Genomic DNA, 22,607 nt, shown 5'->3' with positions numbered 1-22,607 from the left:
AACCAATTGAGAATTATTCTGCATTACAGGAACATAAAAATCATTTATGCAAAACCTATCCTCAAAGGATGGTAAATAGTGTTTTAAGTTTTCATGAGACAGCAAGCTACCGAATTAAAACATTCCGCCAAACGCCTCTAGTTCTTTGCAGTAAGTGCATTCTAGTTTAATTTTTTATACAAGTAGATTATTCTAGTTATATTTTTAGCTGTGCTGTGGCTTTATTGGGGATATCCATCCAGGAATGTGCCATCTTGCATCCCCCAGAAGGATGGTGGGCAAAAGGGTTTTTGGTTCTTGTGCCGCACAACTCTCCTGGCTGCTTCCCAGTCACGCTGCAGGGAAGTTGTCTCAGGATGCACAGAATGACAGCCGAACACATCAGCAGAAGAGAGTCAGTGCGGTGTTGCAGTTGGAGCGTTAAGATTGGGATCTGGGAAAACTAGGGCTCAAATCCCAAGTCAGCCGTGAAGCTCAATGGGTAACCCTGGGCCGGTCACTTCCCTTCACAGAGAATGGAGTGGGGAAGAGTTAGATTTGCTTCTCTTCCACAATCAAGAGTATTGCTAGAAGTACTGGAAGGACACTGGTCATCGGTAAACAAGTTTATGTGGAATCCTACCCACTTAGCTAAACATGCCTTGCTACATTTAGGATCCTACTAGGCCAAGAAGCATTTCAGATATATTCTTACATAGATCTCATTACCATAGACGAAACTGCACAGAGGTCATTTCCATCATATGTACTCACGGTAGAAAGCACCAATATTCACAGCAAGAACCTGCTTTTCATAGGATGTGTATAGTAGTCATGGGGTACATAATAACCCATCACTCTGCTGGAAGATTGCTGTGCAGAGCGTGTCTAAGTGCAGATTCCAAATTCAGTTTTATCTAACTAAGTTGCAATCTTATTTAAATACTGTAATCAGTTTTAAAAGTATGCCAAGGTCTAATTTTAAGAAAAGTGTTGTAGTGGCAAGTATCTAGCTTTACCAGATAACTTAGTAAGTTAGTTATAGCCTGCAAGCATGAAATAGTATTAAAGGTTTGGTGCCTTAGGCATCAAACCATCTCTACAAAACCAGAAATTCTAGTCTGTCAGAACCTAGCCTGTGATGTCTAAGGAAGTATTTCATGTTTGTGAATTCATTTATCTCCACACACACACACCTTTAATTTTTTGCAAAAAGATTTGCTGAAATCTGAGCGTTATTCATTCTTTCTTGAGCATAATAAAAGGTGGTAGGGTGAAAATATGCCAAACTATGTTCAAATTTGACGGAACTAATTTTATTCTAAGTTGTTTGGAATAGTTTCTAGCAGTTATGTTGAATATATATATATATATATATATATATATATATATATAAAATCACTTTGAAATTCACAAAGATTCCACTCCCAAAATCTTCCCCAAACTAGTGCCCTCCCAGATGTTTAGGACAACAACTGGCTGGGACCGATGGGAGTTGGATTCCAACATCATCTGAAGAACATCAGGGTAAGGAAGGCTGTGCTATAGTTACCTAAATCAGTATTCTATGAACACTTGGGAAACACACACATTTTTTCCCAAGATCAAGCACAAAGGAGAAGTTCAAGTGAGCTCTGGACCAAGAACCAGAAGAACATTTAACTGTTTGTGCATGTCTCCAAGAGCCAGTGTGGCATCGTAATGGTTAGAGTGTGTTGGACTATGACCTGGGAGACCAGGGTTTGAATTCTCACCCAGCCATGAAGCTCATTGGGTGACCCTGGACCAGAGAAACAACAGAAAGCTTACAGCTTATGTGTAAGTCCTTGTTGTCAGATGCATGTGAAAGCTTGTTTTGGTACTGGATGCCAAGACAACATTCCCCATTCTCTCAAATCATTCTCTATGCCTGATAGCGTTTAAGGCAGCTCTGAGGCAAAGTTCCACTAACATTTAATTACCTATTATTCAAATCAGGCTTTCAGTTGCATCCATATTATTTAGTGCATCCCTATTTCTTCATTCATTAAATCTAACACGCTATGTTTTGTTCCCTTCTGGGAACCCTGTTATGATCACTTCTATTCCAGCAGAAAAGCACAGAGCACATAACAACAAACACCTTAGGCTATAACTTTCAGAAAGCATACTGAGCTATGATCTGCTCTTATAGTATGGATTCTCTTAAGGAGGCTGTAGATTTAAAAACAGTTACCAGAATCCTTCAACACAGGAGATCCAGGAGGGGAAAAAGCCATGCTGGGCGATAGGTAGAGATAGTTTCTATTAACTCCAGTATCAAAATCAAAAGGAGATTTGTAATCCTCATATAAATCCATATCCAGCCAGTCCATCACAGAGATCTCAGCACGCATGGGGGCCATTCATGTCGCTCCTGCATCCAGTCTTCTCCTCTCCTTTTCTTTGCACAAGTCATTTGACTTGTTAAAATCCGAGGCACCGATTTAAAGATGCTAGGCACTCACACCGTGTACCAGGTTTCCACTGGAGAATCATAAGCAATTGATATAATTGCGAGGTTTAGGATACCAACTTAAAAAGCAATGGCTCGGGTACTCCTTAACTGCAGTAGTTTGTGCAGCTGATGGTTAAGGCTACAACTTTTCAGTAAGCCCAAATCCACTGTACGCAACAAGGCATTTTCAGTAAACTGAATTGCCATGGGCTCTGGGAAGTCTCAGTCCTGTGCAGGATTACACCAGAGTTTTCAGTCTTTTTTTTTTAAAGCGTCAGCTGACTGCTGTTGCACCAGGATATTCTTAATCTTCTAGGGCACAAAAGGATTACCAGCCATAATCTATCCTATAAGCCATCTGTGTAGGACTTTATGCCTGATTAATGGAATAGATTTTTCTTCTCCAGTGTGTAGCTTGCCAGCCCTGTATGTCTTTGTATATATAGTAGGCCGCTCTAGTCAAATTTCCTAGTTGGGGGGGAAAATCGGTGTTTGTTGCTTGCACACAGCAGGTTTCTATGAGTGAAGTGCCTCTTTGTCAGACTGCAACAATCCCTTTTCTTACTTCCAGCTTCATCACGTTGCTGCTGTGCATTCTACACTATCAACTGCAGAGATATGTCAGCCGACTGACTTCACCTCAGATGAAGGTCCTGGCCTTTATCTAGCTCTGCTGAACTCAGAAGTGGTACGGGGTATGTGGCTCCCCATCGTTCAGGGGAGTGCAACAGCAAGCATAATAGCTTAAAAAGGAAGAAACAAGATGCTAACTGTCATCCTTAGAAAGGATCCATTTAAGAAAATTGAGGAGAAAATGAGCAATGAATACAGGCCCAGAATTGCAAGCGGACAGTAGATGCACTAACTGGATGCCAAACTAAATTGACTGTGTAGGATACGGAAGCAAGACACACTTTTCAGGGTTTGGCCCAAAACTTAAGTGGTGGTGATTATTTTGGAGGGGAACATAGGAAACTGCCTTATACCAAATCAGACCATTGTTCCATCTCGGTCAATACTGTCGACACTGACAGGTAGCAGCTCTCCCCAGTTTCAGGTAGAGTGTCTCTGTCAGTCCCACCTTAAGTCGCTGAGGATTAAATCTGGGACCTTCTGCATGCAAGACTCTACAATTGCACTACAGGCCTCTTCCCCACAAAATAAAGCCCTTGCACAAAAAGCTGGCTTATTTATTTATTATTTATTTATATTTATTTATATTTTATTTATTTGTTAGAGAGTTGTATATTGTCCTTCATCTGAAGATCTTAGGACGGTTCATAGCGTAAGAATTATGCAAGAGCTCCTCTATACTTGAGCCACATTTCAAGAATTGAGTGGGCATCTTGCTAGTGCTGTGTTGCAGACACATGGTTTTAAGAACACAAAAGAGCTTAAAGAAAATCATCATGCTTTATTTGTAAAATATTACTGTCCATGATTAAAAAAAAAATGTTTTATGGAACGTATTTCTCTCTCACCCTTCATCAACAGTACTGGGGTGGTTCACAACAATACAACACATTTTCAAGTAAACCAACACATTAATATATAAGGTACATCACAATCCACCGAATATACCTCCCAAGCTCAATATTAACCTGCAAATCCCTAGGTGGACAGATGCACCTTTAATAAGCACTGCAGGCCCATCAAAGTTTGTGCTTGCCATGTTTCAAACTGGAGACAATTCCATACGCTGCGTGCCACCATGGAAAAGTTCGAGCTTCTTTTTAGATGGATTACCACACTGATCCCCGATAGTTATGCAGGTCATTTAAAGCCCCCAGAAGCCTCTAAAAAGTCTTAATGCAAGAGTAATAAAGTTACAGGGAAAGGACAATTTGTAGAAGTGAGAGAGCGAACAAGGGCTGACTTTTAAAGTACCTATGTGTTCATACCTTTTAAGGAACATAATACAAAAAACATAGCATGAGTTATTTGTTTTCCTTTCAATCTCACTGAACACTTCGGTGGTCATTAATATGCCACATGCACCAACAGAAATTGGATGTACCATGTTGCTCATTAATTGGTTCTTTTTTGGTGCTTACAAATGGCGCCACCACCCCACATTTCTGGATGCTTTATTTAAAGATCTGTACTCCCAACCCAACATTTTCCAAAATAGTGAGCATAAAGGAGCTGGGGAGGATTGACAGTAGGTACAATTCCTCTGCAAATGCTGATCGTCTTGTGCAACTACCACCCTCCCTTCAAGGCAGGGGTGGATATTTCAAGGCAATACAGAAGGCACTTCATGTTCAGCTCCACCCTCAACATTCAACTGTGCTTTCCTTCTCCAAAGAGTTTGGAGCCAGTATATGTCTGTTGAGGAGGTGCAGAGAAGTTCTGGAGCACAACCCCACAGTACACTTGTTCACAAGCCTGTAAGTACCTACTGCAGTTGAATCTTAACACAATTCCTTGTTAACTGTGGGCCAGAAGCTTTAATTTTATTACAGAGGTGTTGATGAGACAACAGAGTATATTGCTTGTGGCCAAGGCACTTGAGCCAATTATAATGGAATTAACCTGAATGCGCTGCAACGTAAATTGGCTTGTTCAGGCTCAGCCAAGCATTATCAAGTGTCTTCAACGCTGGTTGCAGTAATTGGATTGCAATATTATCTGCTGAGGCACCGTTTCTTTTCCAATCATCCCTCAGGAGCAGTCCTGGGAAAACCGGCAAGCAGCCACCTAAATAGACACACACAGACGCAAAAACATATTGCACTGCAGAGGCAGTCTGTCACAGCTATTTGGGGAAAATTCATACACCCCTTCCGAGGACATGGCTACAGCAGAATGCTACTAAAATGGATTAATTTGGGGGATGCAACGTAACACCTCTTCTTGAGTGGCATTGAAGCACTCTGCCATGCTCCTTCCTTCTGAAGAGCCTAGTCTTCCTTCCACTAAGTTGCTAAACCATCGCTTGAATTAGCAACCGTCAGCGGTTAATTGGGCAGCTGAAGGAGAGCAGGTACTCTAATAAGAAGGCATCAGCTTGTGCCAGTGCATCCATGTGGCAAGGCTGATCCAGAATCCTCTCACATGAAACAGTGCAGAGAGCTGGAAAAGCCCATCTTAGAGGTCTTGCAGATAATTACAAAGAAGTCTGTATGAGAGAGGTCCTAAGACAGACAGAGCGAACGATGCAACTCCAGGAAACTGCTCTAATCCCGGGAGTGACAGGCTGGCATTGTTACCATTCCATCAGAGGGTTGTTGTGCTCCTCCTCCTCCTCCTCCTCCTCCTCCTCCTCCTCTTCTTCTTCTTCTTCTTCTTCTTCTTCTTCTTCTTCTTCTTCTAGCTTTAGTACAGATTCACCCTGTACACACCTCCATATTAGAACACTCCTTAATATAGCAAGTTACAACTTCCTGATCCATCTTACCATGTTGGCTTTGGTGGTGTTCTTGTTGTTTAGTCATTTAGCCATGTTCAACTCTTCATGACCCCCATGGACCAGAGCACGCCAGGCACTCCCACAGTTTGGTCAAACTCATGTTGGTAGCTTCAAGAACACTGTCCAACCATCTCGTCCTCTGTCATCCCCTTCTCCTTGTGCCCTCAATCTTTCCCAACATCAGGGGGTGGTATCGCCAATTTCCCACCAGTGTGTAGCTAAATGATGAATGAGAGCAACCAGCAAGTGTGGAAACATCTCAATGTAACCTACTACAGTGCAGCTTTCAGTATAATCCCTCTATGTTATGGTCATAACCTGGGAAGACCTGCAGAAAAATTAATGCAAAGGAGGTCTGCAAGTAGCAACATTTTCAGAGTTATATTCCAAACTAAAGAAAGCCTTCACTCCTGCTTTTGGGCATACTAGCAACTATCATGTACGAAATACTGTACAAGTTTCAGTATGGATCTCACTTTAGCGCTTGAGAAAGTCACCTCATATACAACCCACTTCATCTTCAAAACCAAAGTCCATCTCAGTAAATCCAAGGCTTGGTCTGGATTAGTCTTTGGGCAATTTATATGCAGATGGAAACATCAAGGGTCCCAGGTAAGTCATCTGCAAAATTCCAGCAGAGAGTTTTAAAAACAGATCGAAGTTTTTATTTTATGCTCAGTTCACATCTAAGGTACATCCCTTCCAAAAGGATCGGGACTAGTAGTAAAAAGCAGAGCCCTAGTAAAGGCACTTCCTGGCAGAAAGCTAAACCCATTGGTCACAAAACTACCCCACCCCCCACTGCCAATGCCTAGATGCTAAATTTGAGAAATGCAGCAATTTTAAACAGCGACAGTTGTGAAGTAGGCCAAAGGTTTTGGGAGCAGCAGCATATTCCTCAGGACAACTCCGAGGATAACTGCTTCCAATCAAAAAAGCCCTGAATCTTTCTGAAGCAGTCCAATTCACCTCAGGATTCAACTGTTTCTCAAGAGCAAGAAGGAGCGGGTGCTCATTTTACAGCACTAGAAATGCAGGTTTGCATCGTCTTTCTCTAAGTGTTCAAAAGACTAGCTTTTCCTGATATTCTGCTGTTGCCAGACAGTTATACCTAGGGGCTTGCTCAGATTATACTCTCCCCACTAGAACATACAAACATCTGAGACAGCAGCAGAGGCACAGTGACTCCACACTCAGTGGAATGTGAGATTTTCCTTCTTCCAAAAGTCCTCTATGTCTTTTGGGGGGAGACAGGATGGACAAAAGGATAACTAGAATAAGTCAACACCCTGGATCAAGTCAAGGTGTATATGAACAGGAACAGCCAGCGATTGAGGAGGTTGTGCTACGGGAACTGTTAATGTTTTTAAAAGCAGATTCTTGCCTTTGAAGTGACTGCTATTTTTAAAAGCAGGTAGCATTATAAACTTGTTTTAGCTTATACATCACAAAGCTGGCCTCTGTGTCCATCTGGCAGCCAGCCACAAAACTAGAAGCATCATTCTTACATAAACTGCATCTTACAGCTCTGACGTCTCTGTTCCAATTTGTTTTAGAGACTGAAATGGAATAGAAAGGAGAGAAGCTGGGACACTCCATACTATTGTGAGGGGGGTGTTCAGATAAAAAAATATATATTTAAGAGGATTTTATCTAGTAGAGGATTATCTTCTACAAAGGGCTATAAAGTTTGATTCTGAAATGTCATTTTCAAGTAGCTTGGAGACTGTATTACTTGAGAAAAGGAATTGATTTTAACGTTTTAAGTATTTCAAGTAAAGAAATAAAACTAGATTATGAAAGACATGATCTTGGCATCCCTTGCTTTCATTAAAGATTTGAAGGAACATTTCCTATTTTGTGTGCTTAACTACAGCCCTGGGAATGGCATTAAAACCCATTTATTTCTCTGCAGATTTCACTCCAAGGAACCTGTAAAAACCAGGTGGTGTCTGGTAACATCAGGTCCAAAATGAAACATTATTATGGAGCTGGACCAGGTCTTTAGTTAGAGTGAAGAAAAAGCACAGAAGTTTTGAATATAGCAATTGAGGAATAAAGCTCCAGCTGTGACGGTCATCATCATTTGCAAGGACTCCCTTTTAGAAAACAAGGTATACTTTGACAACCAAGCCAAAAACATCAGTCACCCAAACCCCTTTCCACATTCCCAGTCTTATGCCATGCCTCTGTGCATAGAATCGTAGCCTTGCAACACTGGGTCATGGCACAGCTGAGGCACTCCCAAGCAACACAGCAAATAAACAATCACCTCTCCTTCCCTCTAAATTTTGGAATTGCATAACTGCCAGGGCGATCTCTGTCCACTTCTGTTCCAAGGATGTGCAGAAAGATGCAGCATATCTCACCATGGAGAATCCAGCAAGACAAAGCATGAAAACCTGCTTAGGGTGCAACTACAACCAGCCTTTCAAGACCAGGAAAAAAGTCAATAGCTCCGATATCAAAATCAATTTAATATGTTTTCCAACACTGTTTTCAAATAGTGATTGAAGGTTGTGAGAAACGTTTCAAAGGTTTGAAGATTTTTCCTGTACAACTTATGAATGCCTGCAGCTGTTTCAGTGATTTATTCTCAGTTGTCTATGTTTTATTTTTAATGTATCTATCCATTTACAAATTTATAAACTTCAATGGGTGTTTTTTGAAGTGGTGCGTAACAGAAATTTCAGAAAACAGAAGACAGTATGTACTTGCCAATTTAAAAGCACATTATAAGAATGTCAAGTTACATAAATTCAGTATATATGGCTAAATGTTTATTTATACAGTACTTAAGACAGCACAATAACATTTCTATAAGCTAGAAAGAGAACTCTGGTTATGGAATGGTACAGAAATATTGTAAAACGCTGTAAATTTGGGGGTGATTATAAACCGAACCTCAATGCCCCGTTTCCTAGACTACTTTTCCACCTTTAGTCCACTCAATCTAAGCAAGAAAAATACAGAGTTAGCTACATGCATGTACATCCATTTTGCATTTCTGAGTTTTGGAAAGAAAAGTGATCCCGGTTTGGGGTGGTGAGTATGCTGCCATTTGGTTGTCTATAAGCTTCTACAGGACGCGGGTGGCGCTGTGGGCAAAACCTCAGTACCTAGGACTTGCCGATCGCATAGTCGGCGGTTCGAATCCCCGCGGCGGGGTGAGCTCCTGTCGTTCGGTCCCAGCTCCTGCCCACCTAGCAGTTCGAAAGCACCCTTAAGTGCAAGTAGATAAATAGGTATAGCGGGAAGGTAAACGGCGTTTCCGTGTGCTGCTCTGGTGCCGGTTCGCCGGAGCAGCTTCGTTGCGCTGGCCACGTGACCCGGAAGTGTCTGCGGACAGCGCTGGCTCCCAGCCACTAGAGTGAGATGAGCGCACAACCCTAGAGTCTGTCAAGACTGGCCCGTACAGGCAGGGGTACCTTTACCTTTACCTTAAGCTTCTGCAAGACTCCAGCGTCCTAAATCTTTTGTGCCCATTGCATAACTGTGAAGAAGCAATATTTCCTGAATATTGGAAGATGCCGCTAAATACCAGTTACCCTTGGACTATATAATGTGATGCAGCAGTTCTACCATGGGAAAGCACTAATAGATTCTGAACAATTGTGAGCAAGTTAACACTCCTTTCACTTTGCTCCCTCTCCCAAATAAGGCTAGAGTGACTGGATCCTGTTTTCACCCACGGCATATGGTTTCGGTTTCCAAAAATGGAGTCTCTATACAACAAAATAGTGCTGTATAATGGTAGTTATTTATATTGCCCTGTTACGGACGGAAGGGACGGAAGGTCAGTGTAAGGATGACTCAATATGTACAATCTCATTGGAAGCCAAAATCAGGGAGGAAATGCCCTATCTGGGTGCAGTTAAATGTGTGCATGCAGAACATGTAATTGGCCCAGATGTCAATAAAGATAAATCTTCTACCATCTCCTAAACATGGCATGCTACGCAGATGCCACTTCCACCCACGCTCTTGCACAGGGAAGTTAGGCGCAATTGTGCAAATATTTGTCCACCTGAATGCGAAAGCCAGTTCCATGGGATGGGGCTATCAGACCGTCGTTTTTTTAATTGCAAACAAGGGTTGCACAACCACACCTCGTAGCTTTCTTGGCTGATCTTTCAGTTCAGAAGTTGAGAAGTATCCACAAGTTGCCCAGACATCTGGTTTTTCAGGAAGAAAGAACTGCAAGGTAGCTTATCTGCAGATATCACAAATGTTCATGGTTTTCTCCTCAATAAAGCACACAGCTGCCAAGTTTCCATCTCACCTCTACCGGAGGAACTCTAGAACTAGTCTTAAGAATTTAGTGCCTTTCTAAAATATGCAAGCTTTTAAAGCAATTTTACCCAGCAAATGACTTCCTATATTCCTTTCTATTGTTTATTCAAGATCACATAAACAATCACCAATATTTATTAAGATGTCTTTAGCAAACATCCACTTACACAGAAATTGCGCAAACATAATTTTCTACAAACTTAAAACACTTGAGTATAAGCATTCTACACATTCTGCATTTTTATACAGAATACCATACAGCCATATAAATAAAGTAAGAGAGCTCCCCCTACTGACATTCTGCTGTGTCTGTATGCTTGGGGGGGGCGTGTTTGGATGAATATTTACATGAAAAACTGCATGCAAGAAATTATGCACCAAAACAAACATATATACAAAGCTACTCAGATTTCTAAGACTTGTGTCTATTCAACCCTTGTTTTCCACACTAGTTTTGTTTGCTAGTTTACAAGGACATGGATATGGCAAAACAAATTTTAACTTAATGCAGCGTTATCTATACAAGCTTTTTGGGGGGATCCTACTTCCCACAGCAGCCAACAGCTGCCTCCAGTCTGCAAATAATAATTGTGTTTTCTTTGTACAGAAATGAGTAAGATGGGATAACATAAAGACAATAATTTTGCCGCAACAGGCAGTGAGACAACTTGAGTTTCTGGTGGGAGACAAACTGCAGCAGAATGGAAACACTGCTGTATGCAATGAATGTAGGGCAGAATGGGAAGCAAGGCCTTCTGACAGCCCTAGTGACAGATGAGAAACAGAGAGGGGTGGCTCTTGCCCTGCTCCCAAAGCAAACAAATGGATCCCTTTGAGAAAATGTGGCCCTAGATTTCTTCAGAGGGCGGGGAGAATACCTTCTGCACTAGGTGAAATAATGCCCTTTAATGTTATTCTTCATTTTCTAGACTCAGTATGTCTTTTAACACCCCAAGCTCAATAGGACTGTCAAATCTTACAATGTCAAGAGTCTATTCAACTGTTGGTATTTTATTTATTACATATGCAGAGTGCCTTTTCCTCCAAGTAGCTCAAGGTTCTCTTGCTGCCCATTTTATACTTACAACCACCATGGGAGGTAGGTTAAGGCTGAGAGATAGTAACTGACCCAAGGCCACTCAGTGAGCTCCATGGCCAAGTGTGGATTCAAACCCTGTCCATCTGAAAGTCATAATCCACTCTATGGTTAAACCACAGTGGCTCTCCTCTGCACCATGGAAAGACCAAGGTGTCACAAATTAGCCACATGCACTCATGTTTCAGATAAAGCACTTCCATGTGAACTATATCATTTCTCGATCCAAGAGATACACTCTGGCCCAGACCACTAGAATTAAATCCTTCTGACAGGAAAGCCTATGTTTTCTAGATTGCCCCCTTTATATTTTGAAACAGAATGGATTTTAACGTACAGTAAGGCTGTTGCATGAAATCGAGCAAGGCAGTCATGAGATACTAATCACAACTACTAAAAGCTAGTTTTGTTTCGCCAGCTGTCATGAGTCTGCAGTTAGTAACTTCCTCTGAACTGTACTTTTACGAAGCGATTCATTTCAGAATACTGTATAAAGTGTTAGAAACACATAGCTATATAAGCTAGGCATGAAATGGAAGCTGAAACCTAGGTTACAGTCGCCACAACGGAATGTCTATTCTCCAGGGGATTGGACTAAAAATGACCCTCAGAATCCCTTCAGATGCTACAATTCTGTGATTCTATGATCTCAACTACCTTGCTTGATCTTACAATTCACTTGTTTCAGTAGGCAAGGAGGAGAAATGGAAAAAGTATTAACTATGGACCAAGGCAGAGGTTTCTTAATTGTGGCCTGTGAATTCCATCTAGATAGCCCGTGGAAAGACGGCAACACAGTAAAATGTACCTGTACTCAGCCCTTACTTTCCTTGATACGATGATGGAGGACTAAGATGCCCAGTCCATGATTTGTGGGGCGGCGCAGAAGCAGAGATGTGCATCTTTTGCTGATGGTGAGTCACCTGGCTCGATGGAGATGTCCATCGCCACCCTAGCACCCAGAAATCTCCATGTAGTTGCAATTCAACCCATTTAGTTGAAACCTGGTTTTCACCTGCACTGAAGGGCAGACATTAAGCAACAGGTGCGACAAGAGGAAGTTTACACATAGCATTATTGGTATTGGCTGGCTTTTGTCAGAGTTGTGAAAGAGCCCACAAAGTCCTCAGGTTTTTGCAAAGGCATTAAAGCTAGACATAAGAGGTTGATTTCTACGTCAGTAAACACTGCTTTAACAAAAAGTGTGCTTAAAGAAAGCTGTCACGAGAACAGCCTTGACAAATCCACGTTTGCATTAACTGTACCAGGTCAAAAGGCTGGTACTGTGAAATTGGGAGCTGCAAATAGCATTGTATCACAGATATTAAGAGTTTATTCCCAACTGATCCATGGACTTGACTCCCTGATGCTAAATTAGCTATCCTATGTACTTTAGATCATAAGGCACATTAAAATTACTTACTGTGCTTTTAAGGTGCTATTCTAATAAGGTAAGCATGTGTTTGGTACTTGGTGACTGCACTTTGTTTTATCATTTATTTATTAGATTTATACTCCACCTTTTCCTCCAAGGAGTTGAAGGTTGTGTACATGGTTGTCTTCCTCCCTACTCTATATTCACAACAACCCTGTGAGGGTTGGGCTGAGAGATAGTGACTGGCCCAAGGTCACCCGGTAAGCTTCTTGGCTGAGCGGGGATTGGGGCCCTGGTCTCCCAGGTCATAATCCAACACTGACTATGACTCCACACTGGTGCTTGTGCACCCACAACAGTATGGCAGCTGTATGGCAGCTTTGCATTTTAACTCATGGTTAACAACTCACCTGGCCATCACAGTGCACAGAATTCTATGCTGACAAGTGTATGGACCAGTAGTGTCAATCTGCTTGATAGAAGGCTCTCTTTTTGGGTACTTGCCTGCAACGAGGTCAGCAGTCTGTGCTTCTATGCTGGCTGTGGAGAAGGAAGCTTCCCCTCCTCTGTGGTCAGTTAAATTAAAATCACAAAACTGCTTATCAATAGCTCTTGTGGGCTTGTTTTAAAAGGCTGTAATACAGTACAGTGGCACTTCTGGTTACGGTCGGGACCCGTTCCGGAGGCCCGGCCGTATCCTGAAAAGTCCATAACCAGAGGCGCCCTTATGCGTGCATGCGCAACACTATTGAACGTTTCTGTGCATGCGTGCAGATCGTTTCTGCACATGCGTGCATGGCAAAACCTGGAAGTATACACTTCCAGGTTTGCCACATTCGCAACCCGAAGATTACATATCCAGAGGGATATGTAACCCGAGGTTCCACTGTACAGCACTCTTTCCTCACTAGGATGCATGAAATTGCTAAAAGTTCTTACTATAATACAAGTATCAATCTTGGAAGCCCTACTTGCAAGTAAAGCTTGCTCTGGCACCTATATCCAGATTAAACTATGCCTTTAACGTAATAGGATTACCAGGACACATACAAGGAAATGTGCAGTTCAAATTAATAGTAGTAGATGCACTCACACCTCGGGCCACATAAGACAAACTATGCCCAGGGCCTGCCCATTTCGTATTTTAGAGCTGCTCAGGCACTGCAAGTCTTGTTTGCTTTTTCCACGAGTGCTTTCAGACATCCTCCACTCTTCAGAGGGATTCTGCTCAATTTTGCTAAATCATTCGTCAAAACCAGTTGAGAATGTAGATATACATGAACCCTAGAAAGCAGATACGGCCTAGCCAGATTGTTGTATTCTGAAAACAACACTGCCTCAGAAGAGGAAAACAAAGAGTTTCGATAGTTTGGTTTCTCCCTTGAAAACGTGGGCAGTTGCCCAAACTTTATAGTTTGCTGAAACTCCAGTGGCCTCAAACAGAAACAAAACTCCTGCACTGCCCATATCCGCATTCCTAGGAATGGGAGAATAATTTGTTCATTCCCTGTTGGTAGGTCCCCTTTTCCTATCAGTGTGCAGATTCAGGCAATACATAATGAAGGTCTATTGACAGTGCCCCCCCCCCAAAAAAAATATTTCGTACAACCAATACAAAAAATTAGCACATGGCCCTTTGAACAGATTTGGAATCCTTAACTAGGAATTCAGGGTCAATACTCTAGGAAGCCCATAGCTTGCACTGATAATTTGTAGGGAGACTTTGGTCTAACAATCCAATGCACTGATCTGCATCTACGCCTTTTCCTTACACTTCATTGTTCCTGCTGGTTTTCATGGATTGCTGTCTCTTGTGTGGGGTATTGTAGAGGGGGGTACCTTGTTCCTCAAATGACGGTGCATAATTAAGGGGAAATGCAATACCAGTGGGTGTTGATGTGCAAGAGGATAGCAAGTCCTAATTATGCAGACAAAATGGCAAGTTTTAGACCAGGCTGTTACACAAGCTAAAAAAAGATGACTTGCTCAATGCATATTGGCAAAGTTAGGGAAAGTATTTCCAAACCATTAAAAGTGTCAAATGGGAGTCTAAACACTCATTTATCCTGCATAAAGTTTATCTTATCTTCCATTATGCCAAAAATACCGAAGCGGCTTTGCTGGCAGGCAAGCCTCCCTTAGCACTGGTCTTCCCACTTCAAACGTATTTTTGGAACATTGTCTGAAGGTACTATAATAAACCTTAGGAAAGAGAATCAGCAATGTTATGAAACGTTTAACACTTCATTCTAACTGAAGCTGATTCAGCACATTTGCCAAGAGTACAATAAAATTGTCACTTTTGCATTATTTTCATCAGCAGAGGGGATGCACCAGGAACGACCATGTACACCCAGAGGCATTACTTATGCATGCTGAATAGGTCCAGAATGTCTCTAAAGCATGGCAGAAATTACGCTGAATATTGGCCATGCCAGCGAAAGCTAATGGGAATTGAAGCCCAACACATATTAGAAGGTCACAGATTAGTCATCCCTGAGATAGAATCATAGAATTGTAGAGTTGGAAGGGACCCCAAGGGTCATCTAGTCCAACCCCCTGCAATGCAGGAAACTCAGCTAAAGCAGCCATGACAGGTGGCCATCCAAATGGCAATAATACTGTACACGATACTCTTAATTCTAGACATGACAATATGAATAGAAACAAGCATGTTCTAGAGCTTAACTACACATTCCTTTTAACTTTGTCACTTGAATTGGTGTCAGAATTCTTAAAAATTGAAACAAAGCACGGGGCTTTGATCCAGATTGGACCACCCACATAGAGAGAGATGTTCAAACATTCAACCCCTACTGTGGCCCTGTATAAGTCTCTCCCCAGTGTCACAAATAGTAGTAGCTTTAAAAACACACAAACCTCCCATTGGTATTACTGGGAGCTTTTTATGCATCACCAACTACAAAAAAGTAATATGTTTGCTAAAAGAGGGAAGGGAGTTTGCAGAAAAGCTGAATGAATTATCTTCATCCTTCTTCACAACATAAGACATTGTTGCCTGAACTATCAGATGTGTCAAGAGACCATTTTTGTTCTTCAAAGATCAGCTTCTATAGCAAAGGACTAAAAAGTATTCACTGAAACACCAATTCTGTAAGAGAGATCCATGAAATTATAGGCCAGTTAGCTTAACTGGTATTAAAAACAGAATTACTAAGCATAAAGAAGAATGAATTTTGCAGAAGAACCAGCACTAATTAACTTTTCAGAGTTCTCAGAAAGTCAACAAGTATTTAGAGATGATCCAGTCAACACTGTGTACTATAAACTGCAATCTGAACCAAACCTACCTGGGAATGATCCCCAATGAATTCAATGGGTCTTACTTCTGAGTAGGCATGGTGAGGATTGCAGTCCAAGACTTCCAAACAAGTTTTTTATTAAGCCCCTCATCAAAAACTCATGAGTAAGCTTAGTAGTCATGGGATAAAAGGTCCTTTTATGGATGTGTAAAGAGCAGAAAGCGGAGAAAAAAAACAAATGGACAATTCTCACAACAATTTATTATTTATATTCCACCAATCTGACTGTGTAGGGATGTAAGAGGTGAGGTGCTCAATGGTTCAGTGAATCTGAGCCTTTAAAACTTGTCCATAAGTTATCTAGAGCTAGAGGTGATCAGTGAAGTGAGCAAGCTTCCTAATGCCAAATTGTTCAGGGTGGTTAAAACAAAGGATTGGACTCTCTCCAAACTGGGCTCTGCCATCAAAATGGCAACAATGACCCAATGTCAGCATGTGTCAGCACCCTGGGACGAAAACTCTTAACTTTATATTTATAATGTTTGAATTGGGAGTCATGGCAAAGTAGGCTGCAGCAGCTGTGAAAAAGGTACATTTCAGGTCAGGGATCATTGGAAAAGGGATTGAAAGTAAAACTGCCAATATCATAATGAATGTCATTTTAGAAATAGATGGTATCTCAGAAAGGTTATTGCAGAGCTGGAAAAAGTTCCAGCCAAGTGTTTATGGCGCTAGAACCTCCATATGAGGAAAGACTACAACATTTCAGGCTCTTTAGTGTAGAAAGAAAAGGCAAGTAAGAGGAAACTGACATGCTATTGGAGGGGGTGCTGTAAATAGAGCACACTTAGTATGGTTTAAATATTATATTCAAAGAAATTAAAATATTTATTTAGAAAATTTTATTGGAAATACTTGTGGATATTTTAAGATACAATTCAACAGCTTGTTGTTTACCTTGCGTTGCTTATATTTTAAGTGGAATTGAGAGTTGTTAACATACTAATTTTAGCATTCCTCAAGAACTGGGGCACATAAATATATGTGCTTCCTAGTGCTAGTTATCTGAAGTAAAGTTACTTATAACTTTGACTTCATTTGTTTATTTCACTTCTAAACCACCTTTCATTTGAAAGAATCCTAGGGCATTTAAACAATTTTAGATTCAACAAAATACCAGCCACACGCCATACTAACTAGCTTATCACAAAATGCATTTCTTAAAAATGAAATATTTTCCACAGAAATATATAGCAGTGGAAAATTCCTAGACGTGTAAACTTTTCCACTGCTATATTCTTCCGTGGAAACTTTTCTGCCATACGTCACAGGTCAACACTTGTGCCTTCTAAGTGCAATCTTCCCAATAACTTAAACATGGCCGTTTTGCAAGTTATTTTCCTTGCCATCAGTTCTGTCTGAATCCCAGTCACAGACAGAAAACTGTACTCGATTCAGCTGCTCTGCAGAAGTCAGCAGAAATAGCTCAGCTGGCATGAACTCTTCAGAAACGCTGAAACGGCATCAAAAGGACGAGGGAGCACTGCTGATATCCACGGATCAGATTGACACTTGATCACCTACCCTTGATAGCAGAACTGGCAGAAACAGCAATACAAATTGAAGATAAGCAGCTGAAGTAATATCCACTTTAGACCTGACTATTAGAACTGTTAGTAACCACATTCCATGTTATGAAAAATCAAAAGTTCCTAGTAAATATTGGCAACTCAGATGTGACTGAACGCATGAGGGCCAAACAAGATGTGATGTAAGAGATACACAAATAGGACTTTGTGTGTGTGCATGCACTTTAAAGCACTAACAGTAGCCCAAAATAATTCTTGGCACTGGGGAAGGAGGTTAAACTCTTTCTTCCTACATACCATTTCCCCCAATTAAATGTGGTCCCTCAGAGCTGTTTGCCCACAGGGTGAAAACCATCATCTGTAGGCGAATGGTCTACTTTGCTTACTGAGCACATAGCTTGTGGGGGAAGGGAGCTCAATTTTCACCTGGAAAATGGTAAACATCATCTGGCAGTGCTTCCTCAGTGCCATGGTCACTATCTAAATTCTTCCCTGCGCCTCCCCACTGTTATTGACCTTTTAGAAAAAGAACGGGAAACTCTAAATGTGAAACTGTCTTTTGACAACAGTTAACTTCCATGTATTGTTAGATCAGCCACTTTTGAAATTACGCGAATAGTGGTCATTTCATATGACAAAAAAAATACAGAGCAATCCTAAGCATGTTTACTTTGAGGTACACAGGACTATAGTACACTGGCGAGATTTTACGTTTCCTACACTAAAATTGCACAGGCTTATAGCTCATGGTATTTCCAGGCAAAGCAAATGGCATTGTGTTTGGACAACCAAATAGTCTAGTGACACAGGGCCACAGCTGTTATCTCTATACGACGTGTGAAAAAGACCACAACCGTCCTAGGGTTTGGCCTAGTCATGCGCCACAGCTAAAACAGGCAATGTAGAAAGCTTATGAGCTACATCTGACACTTTAGGCTAGGGTGGAGAATCAGATCTGGCCAGCAGGCCAGATAATTATTTTCCCCAGCCCTCACAAGCCAAGCTTTATAAGTGAACAGAGGTACCCACCTGTTAATTGCCTGATATCACAATGTCAGGTGAACTTCTCTTGCCTGCAGGAGTCTTGGCAAAAGGCTTTGCAGGGGGTCTAGCAAAACCCAACAATCAGCTGATCAGTGGTGACTGCAAACTCCATTTCAGCAAGGCCAGATTTTTACTTGCTTTACATCCTGACATCATAAGTCCATTGTATTGGCAGGTGGCTTGCCCAAAATGGTCTGGGGAGGCCTGCTTTATGCAGATTATAATGCAGGGGTAGGCAACCTAAGGCCCATGGGTCACAAGCCCATGGGGGGTCATTTAACCGGCCCACGAGCCACCCCCGAACCAAGCCACCCGCTCAGTGAGTCCCCAGGCAGTGCGGCACGGGGACTTACTTCCATGACGCCGGAAATCGCGTCTGCGCAAACGCTGGAAATCATGAGTGCGCACACTCACGGGCGCAATCTGGCCTGCAGAGGGATCTCCACAGGAGTAAACTGGCACAGGCGAGGTAAACCTTGCCAACCCCTGTTATAATGTATTGACTTTCTTCTTTTCTTTTTTAAGGTTAGGGACCAGTTTTCAGGAGTTCAGGAGAAAACAATGGAAGAGACAGGTAGGCAGTTTCTCATCTCACTGGTTTTGCAACTTTAGCTTTCCAGCTCTAAGACCTACAAAATTTTAAACACGTAGCAATGTTGGTTATTATCACGAGGGACTGTAAATGACCAAAATTTATAGTTCCATTTGAAAAACATCATTCCAGGGAATTTTTTATATCACCCAAAATAACTTTCAACAGCTGTCATTTTGGACCTATAATAACCTCATAAGCTTCATCAGCGATGCTGTAACTGCTCTAGCAGCTATGCAGGCCATGCACCCTCCTAGTTCATGCTTATGTGGATCGAGCATAAACATCCCACTCAGCTGCACCAGTCCAGCTTATTAGATGCTTTTAATGTGACCCTTGGTGTTCAACTGCTCAACTTTGCTGACTAAATATCTTTCACATATAGGCTATAAAACTAAAATCTCAGCAAGCCCCATTGAAATACCAAGTATCACAATCCCGCTCCTTAGAAATGGGCACTTTGCCACCAACTTCATTAGGAGGTCTGCACCCTGATCCATTTTAATGCATTATTCATTTCTACCCATCTTCCTATAAAAATAAAGCAGCTTACATTTGAAAAAAATGAAATGTAAAGAAAAGAAACACAAATGTAACAGACAATCTAAAAGGAAATTGCAAGTGTTATATAAAGTTATATAAAGCAAGAAAGAGGACTGTAAGACCTTGAACTAGAGTTGTTTTGCAGTCTCACTGAATGATACTATTTCAGTGACCTTGGTGGTTAGCCATTATTTGGTTTCCACGGCCCATGCTGAGCTTTGAAGACACTCTGAAGCAGTGATAATTTCTTGCTCTCTGGGGCTCTAATGCCTGCCATAAAGTGACGGACTACTACTTCCTTTCAGAAGATCCCAATACCTAAAACAAACCAGAGAACTTAGTGGGGCAATCTGTCTCTCCTGCACAAACACAAAATGAGGCCCTAGCCACCTTTCTGCGATGCAGGAAGAAATCAGCGCTCTCTTGCTTTATCCTGGGCAAGCCAAGTCACGTGGTCACCAGAAGATCTGTGGCTGCTGTTGGCCACACAGAGGCATTTGGCACCTGCTGTGCTAGGAGTATTTTGCCTTCTTCAGCACAGCCCACAAGCAACTGCTCAAGTCAGCTGAAGCAAGTGGAAAACTTCAAAAAGGCTTTCCAAAGCATTTGTCTCTTCCTCAGTCACACACCCTAGGCTACCATTGTTACAGCAGATCCAAGGAGCTCAGCCTTGGGTGTCTGAAAAGCAGGCAGACCAGAAGCGAACAAAAAGACAAATGGAAACTCAGGGTGGGTGTTGTGTTGCTTTCTGTTCTCAAACAGCAATAAATGTGAAAATGCACTAAATGTACCGTAATATCCAAACATGAATAATGGTACATACTCTAAAATATCTCTCTGCTTTTCTTTTTCACTTGCACATATACACAAGACAAATTTAAAGGCTTCAGTACCCTAATGTAGGATGCAGAACAGAAAGGGTGTGTTGCGGGCTTGCAAATGCCTAAGAAGACAAATGACAGGTGGGAGAGGCAAGGAATCTAGTGTCTCCTCTGAAACATTTTGCTTTGTCCCCACACCATTTGCCTCAGACCCTTTCAAACCACCCAACTCAAGCCTAGAAAGGAGACCCCCTTCCAGCCCACACAGGGTTAGGTACAAGTCTTCCAAGATGCCATTTCGGCACCTAGAAGCCGCCTGGAAGGAATGTACCTCTGTTCCTAGATCAGTGGCAGTGGGCCTGTGGCCCTCCAGATGAGGCTACACTACGCCTGACCACTGGACATGCTGGTTGGGGCTGATGGGATTATACAGAATCATAAGAGTTAGAAGGGACCCTAAGGATCATCTACTCCAACCCCTTGCAATGCAATAATATGCACTTGTCCCTTACGGGGATCGAACCTGCAACTTTGGGTATCCAGTGCCACGCTCTAACCAAGCTGTCCAGATAGGCAGGCCAACAACATCTGGGATGCCCCACAACTCCCATCAGCCCCAGCCAACAAGGCCAACATCAAGGGGTGCTAGAGTGGTGGTGGCCCAACAACATATGGAAAGCCACAGGTCGTCGTCGTCCCACTCCTGGCCTCTCTCTTCCTGCGCCCTTCAGACGCGCTTCTATAGCCAAGAGCCGCACTGACGACGACGGCGCCCCCAGCCACCCCCGAGATCCCAGCCCATCTTGCACCGACAGGAAGACTCTGCTTGACAGCTGCATTCACGGAGCCATGGAAATCTCCAAGCCAGCCAGTTCCCGCCTCCGGATGCAACAAGCAGAAGGAGGGGGAAGAAGAAGCAGCAGCCTCCGAAGGAAGCGAGCCAGATAAGCACGGGGTGGCCGCACAGCAGAAGCCGAGTGTTTCGACGCCCGCGCCCCCCGCCCCAAGGTCCAGAGGGGCTGCGTGAGGCGAGGCGAGCTGCCGCCTTCTTCGCTCCTCTTTTCCACGAGAGACACTCTTCGGGCTCGTGCTGCGAGGCAGGAGAGCGAAGGGCGGAGCCGACCCGCGGGGAGAGAGAGAGAGAGGCCTCCAGCGGAGCTGCGAAAGGGGCGGCTTGGCGGGGGAGCCCCAACCCGACCGACACGCCCACCCTCCCCCCAAAAAACAACGTGCACTTTTACACTCCCTACTTTTCCTTTTTGCACGCACGGCGAGGGCCGAGAGCATTTGCTCGTCTCTCTCCCACGCCCACCCAGAGTTAAGCGCCGCGCCTCCCGAACAGAGAAGGGGAGCCCGCGCGCGAAAAGCGCAAAAACTGCTAGCGAGGGTGGTGGGGGCGGTTGAACAGGAAAGGGGGGGGCGGCGGAAAGAAAGCCGGCCAGAGCAAGGCCCGAACAATGCCCGCCCCCGCCCCCCGCGAGGGAGGAAGCGCCCTCTCGCTTTCCCACTTCCCTTACCTTGCTCGCTGTTGGGGTCCATTTCGGCAGCCATCGCCCTCAGGACGCTCTCTCTCGCGGGCGCTTTTTCCTCTTCGGGGCGTGCCAAGAGGGAGCAAGCGGAGAGGAGGAGGAGGAGGGGAAACGTCGAGGGGACGCGCAGCAGCAGCAGAGCAGCCGGCTCGTCGCCGCCCGCCCCGTCCGACCTCCACCCTAGCAAGCGCTTGGCTCCTCGCTCCGCCGCACTCGGCGCGCCCGCCCGCGCCTCATATAGGGCGGGTTCCTGTTGGCGTCCACGTCAGCCAGGCAGGCAGCTGGAGCCACCTGACCATCGGCTCTCGCCCCGCCTGGCCCGCGCGGAGGAAAGGTGCGCGGCAGGTGTGTGGCGGGGGCGGGGACTGGCTGCGTTTCCTTTCAGGGGGTGACTCTCTAAGGGGTACGCAAGAGTGACGGTGCGGGGCTCTATGTGTATGTGAGGGAGGGAGAGAGAGCACACACGTGTGTGTGGACAAGTGGCGTTTGTCCCTAACAGGGTTCAGCCCAGAAAACCCATTTGCTGAGACACAACATTGGAGGTGACAGCACTCCTGAGCATGCACAGAGTGCCTTCAGTACTGACTGATAAGCA

The 22,607-nt window shown here is 43.4% G+C and overlaps 1 protein-coding gene across 2 annotated transcripts in view; it reads right to left on the bottom strand.

Moving 5' to 3' along the window:
- Nucleotides 1–22,319, bottom strand: part of LOC310682497 (tumor protein D52-like) — a 35,457-nt gene extending 13,138 nt beyond the window's left edge. Inside the window, exon 1 of one of the 2 annotated variants that reach the window (XM_083451441.1) lies at nt 22,001–22,319. In XM_083451441.1, the coding sequence (XP_083307567.1) occupies nt 22,001–22,034 (34 nt within the window). In that variant the 5' untranslated portion in view covers nt 22,035–22,319. The remainder of the gene's footprint in view (nt 1–22,000) is intronic. The other variant, XM_083451440.1, reaches the window with a different exon arrangement.
- Nucleotides 22,320–22,607: the final 288 nt, after the last annotated feature.

The sequence above is a fragment of the Podarcis tiliguerta genome (assembly GCF_965153285.1).
Source record: "Podarcis tiliguerta genome assembly, chromosome: 7".
Taxonomy (NCBI): Eukaryota; Metazoa; Chordata; class Lepidosauria; order Squamata; family Lacertidae; genus Podarcis; species Podarcis tiliguerta.
Note: the sequence above shows the minus strand (reverse complement) of the source record. Positions and strands in the feature narration are given on the sequence as shown.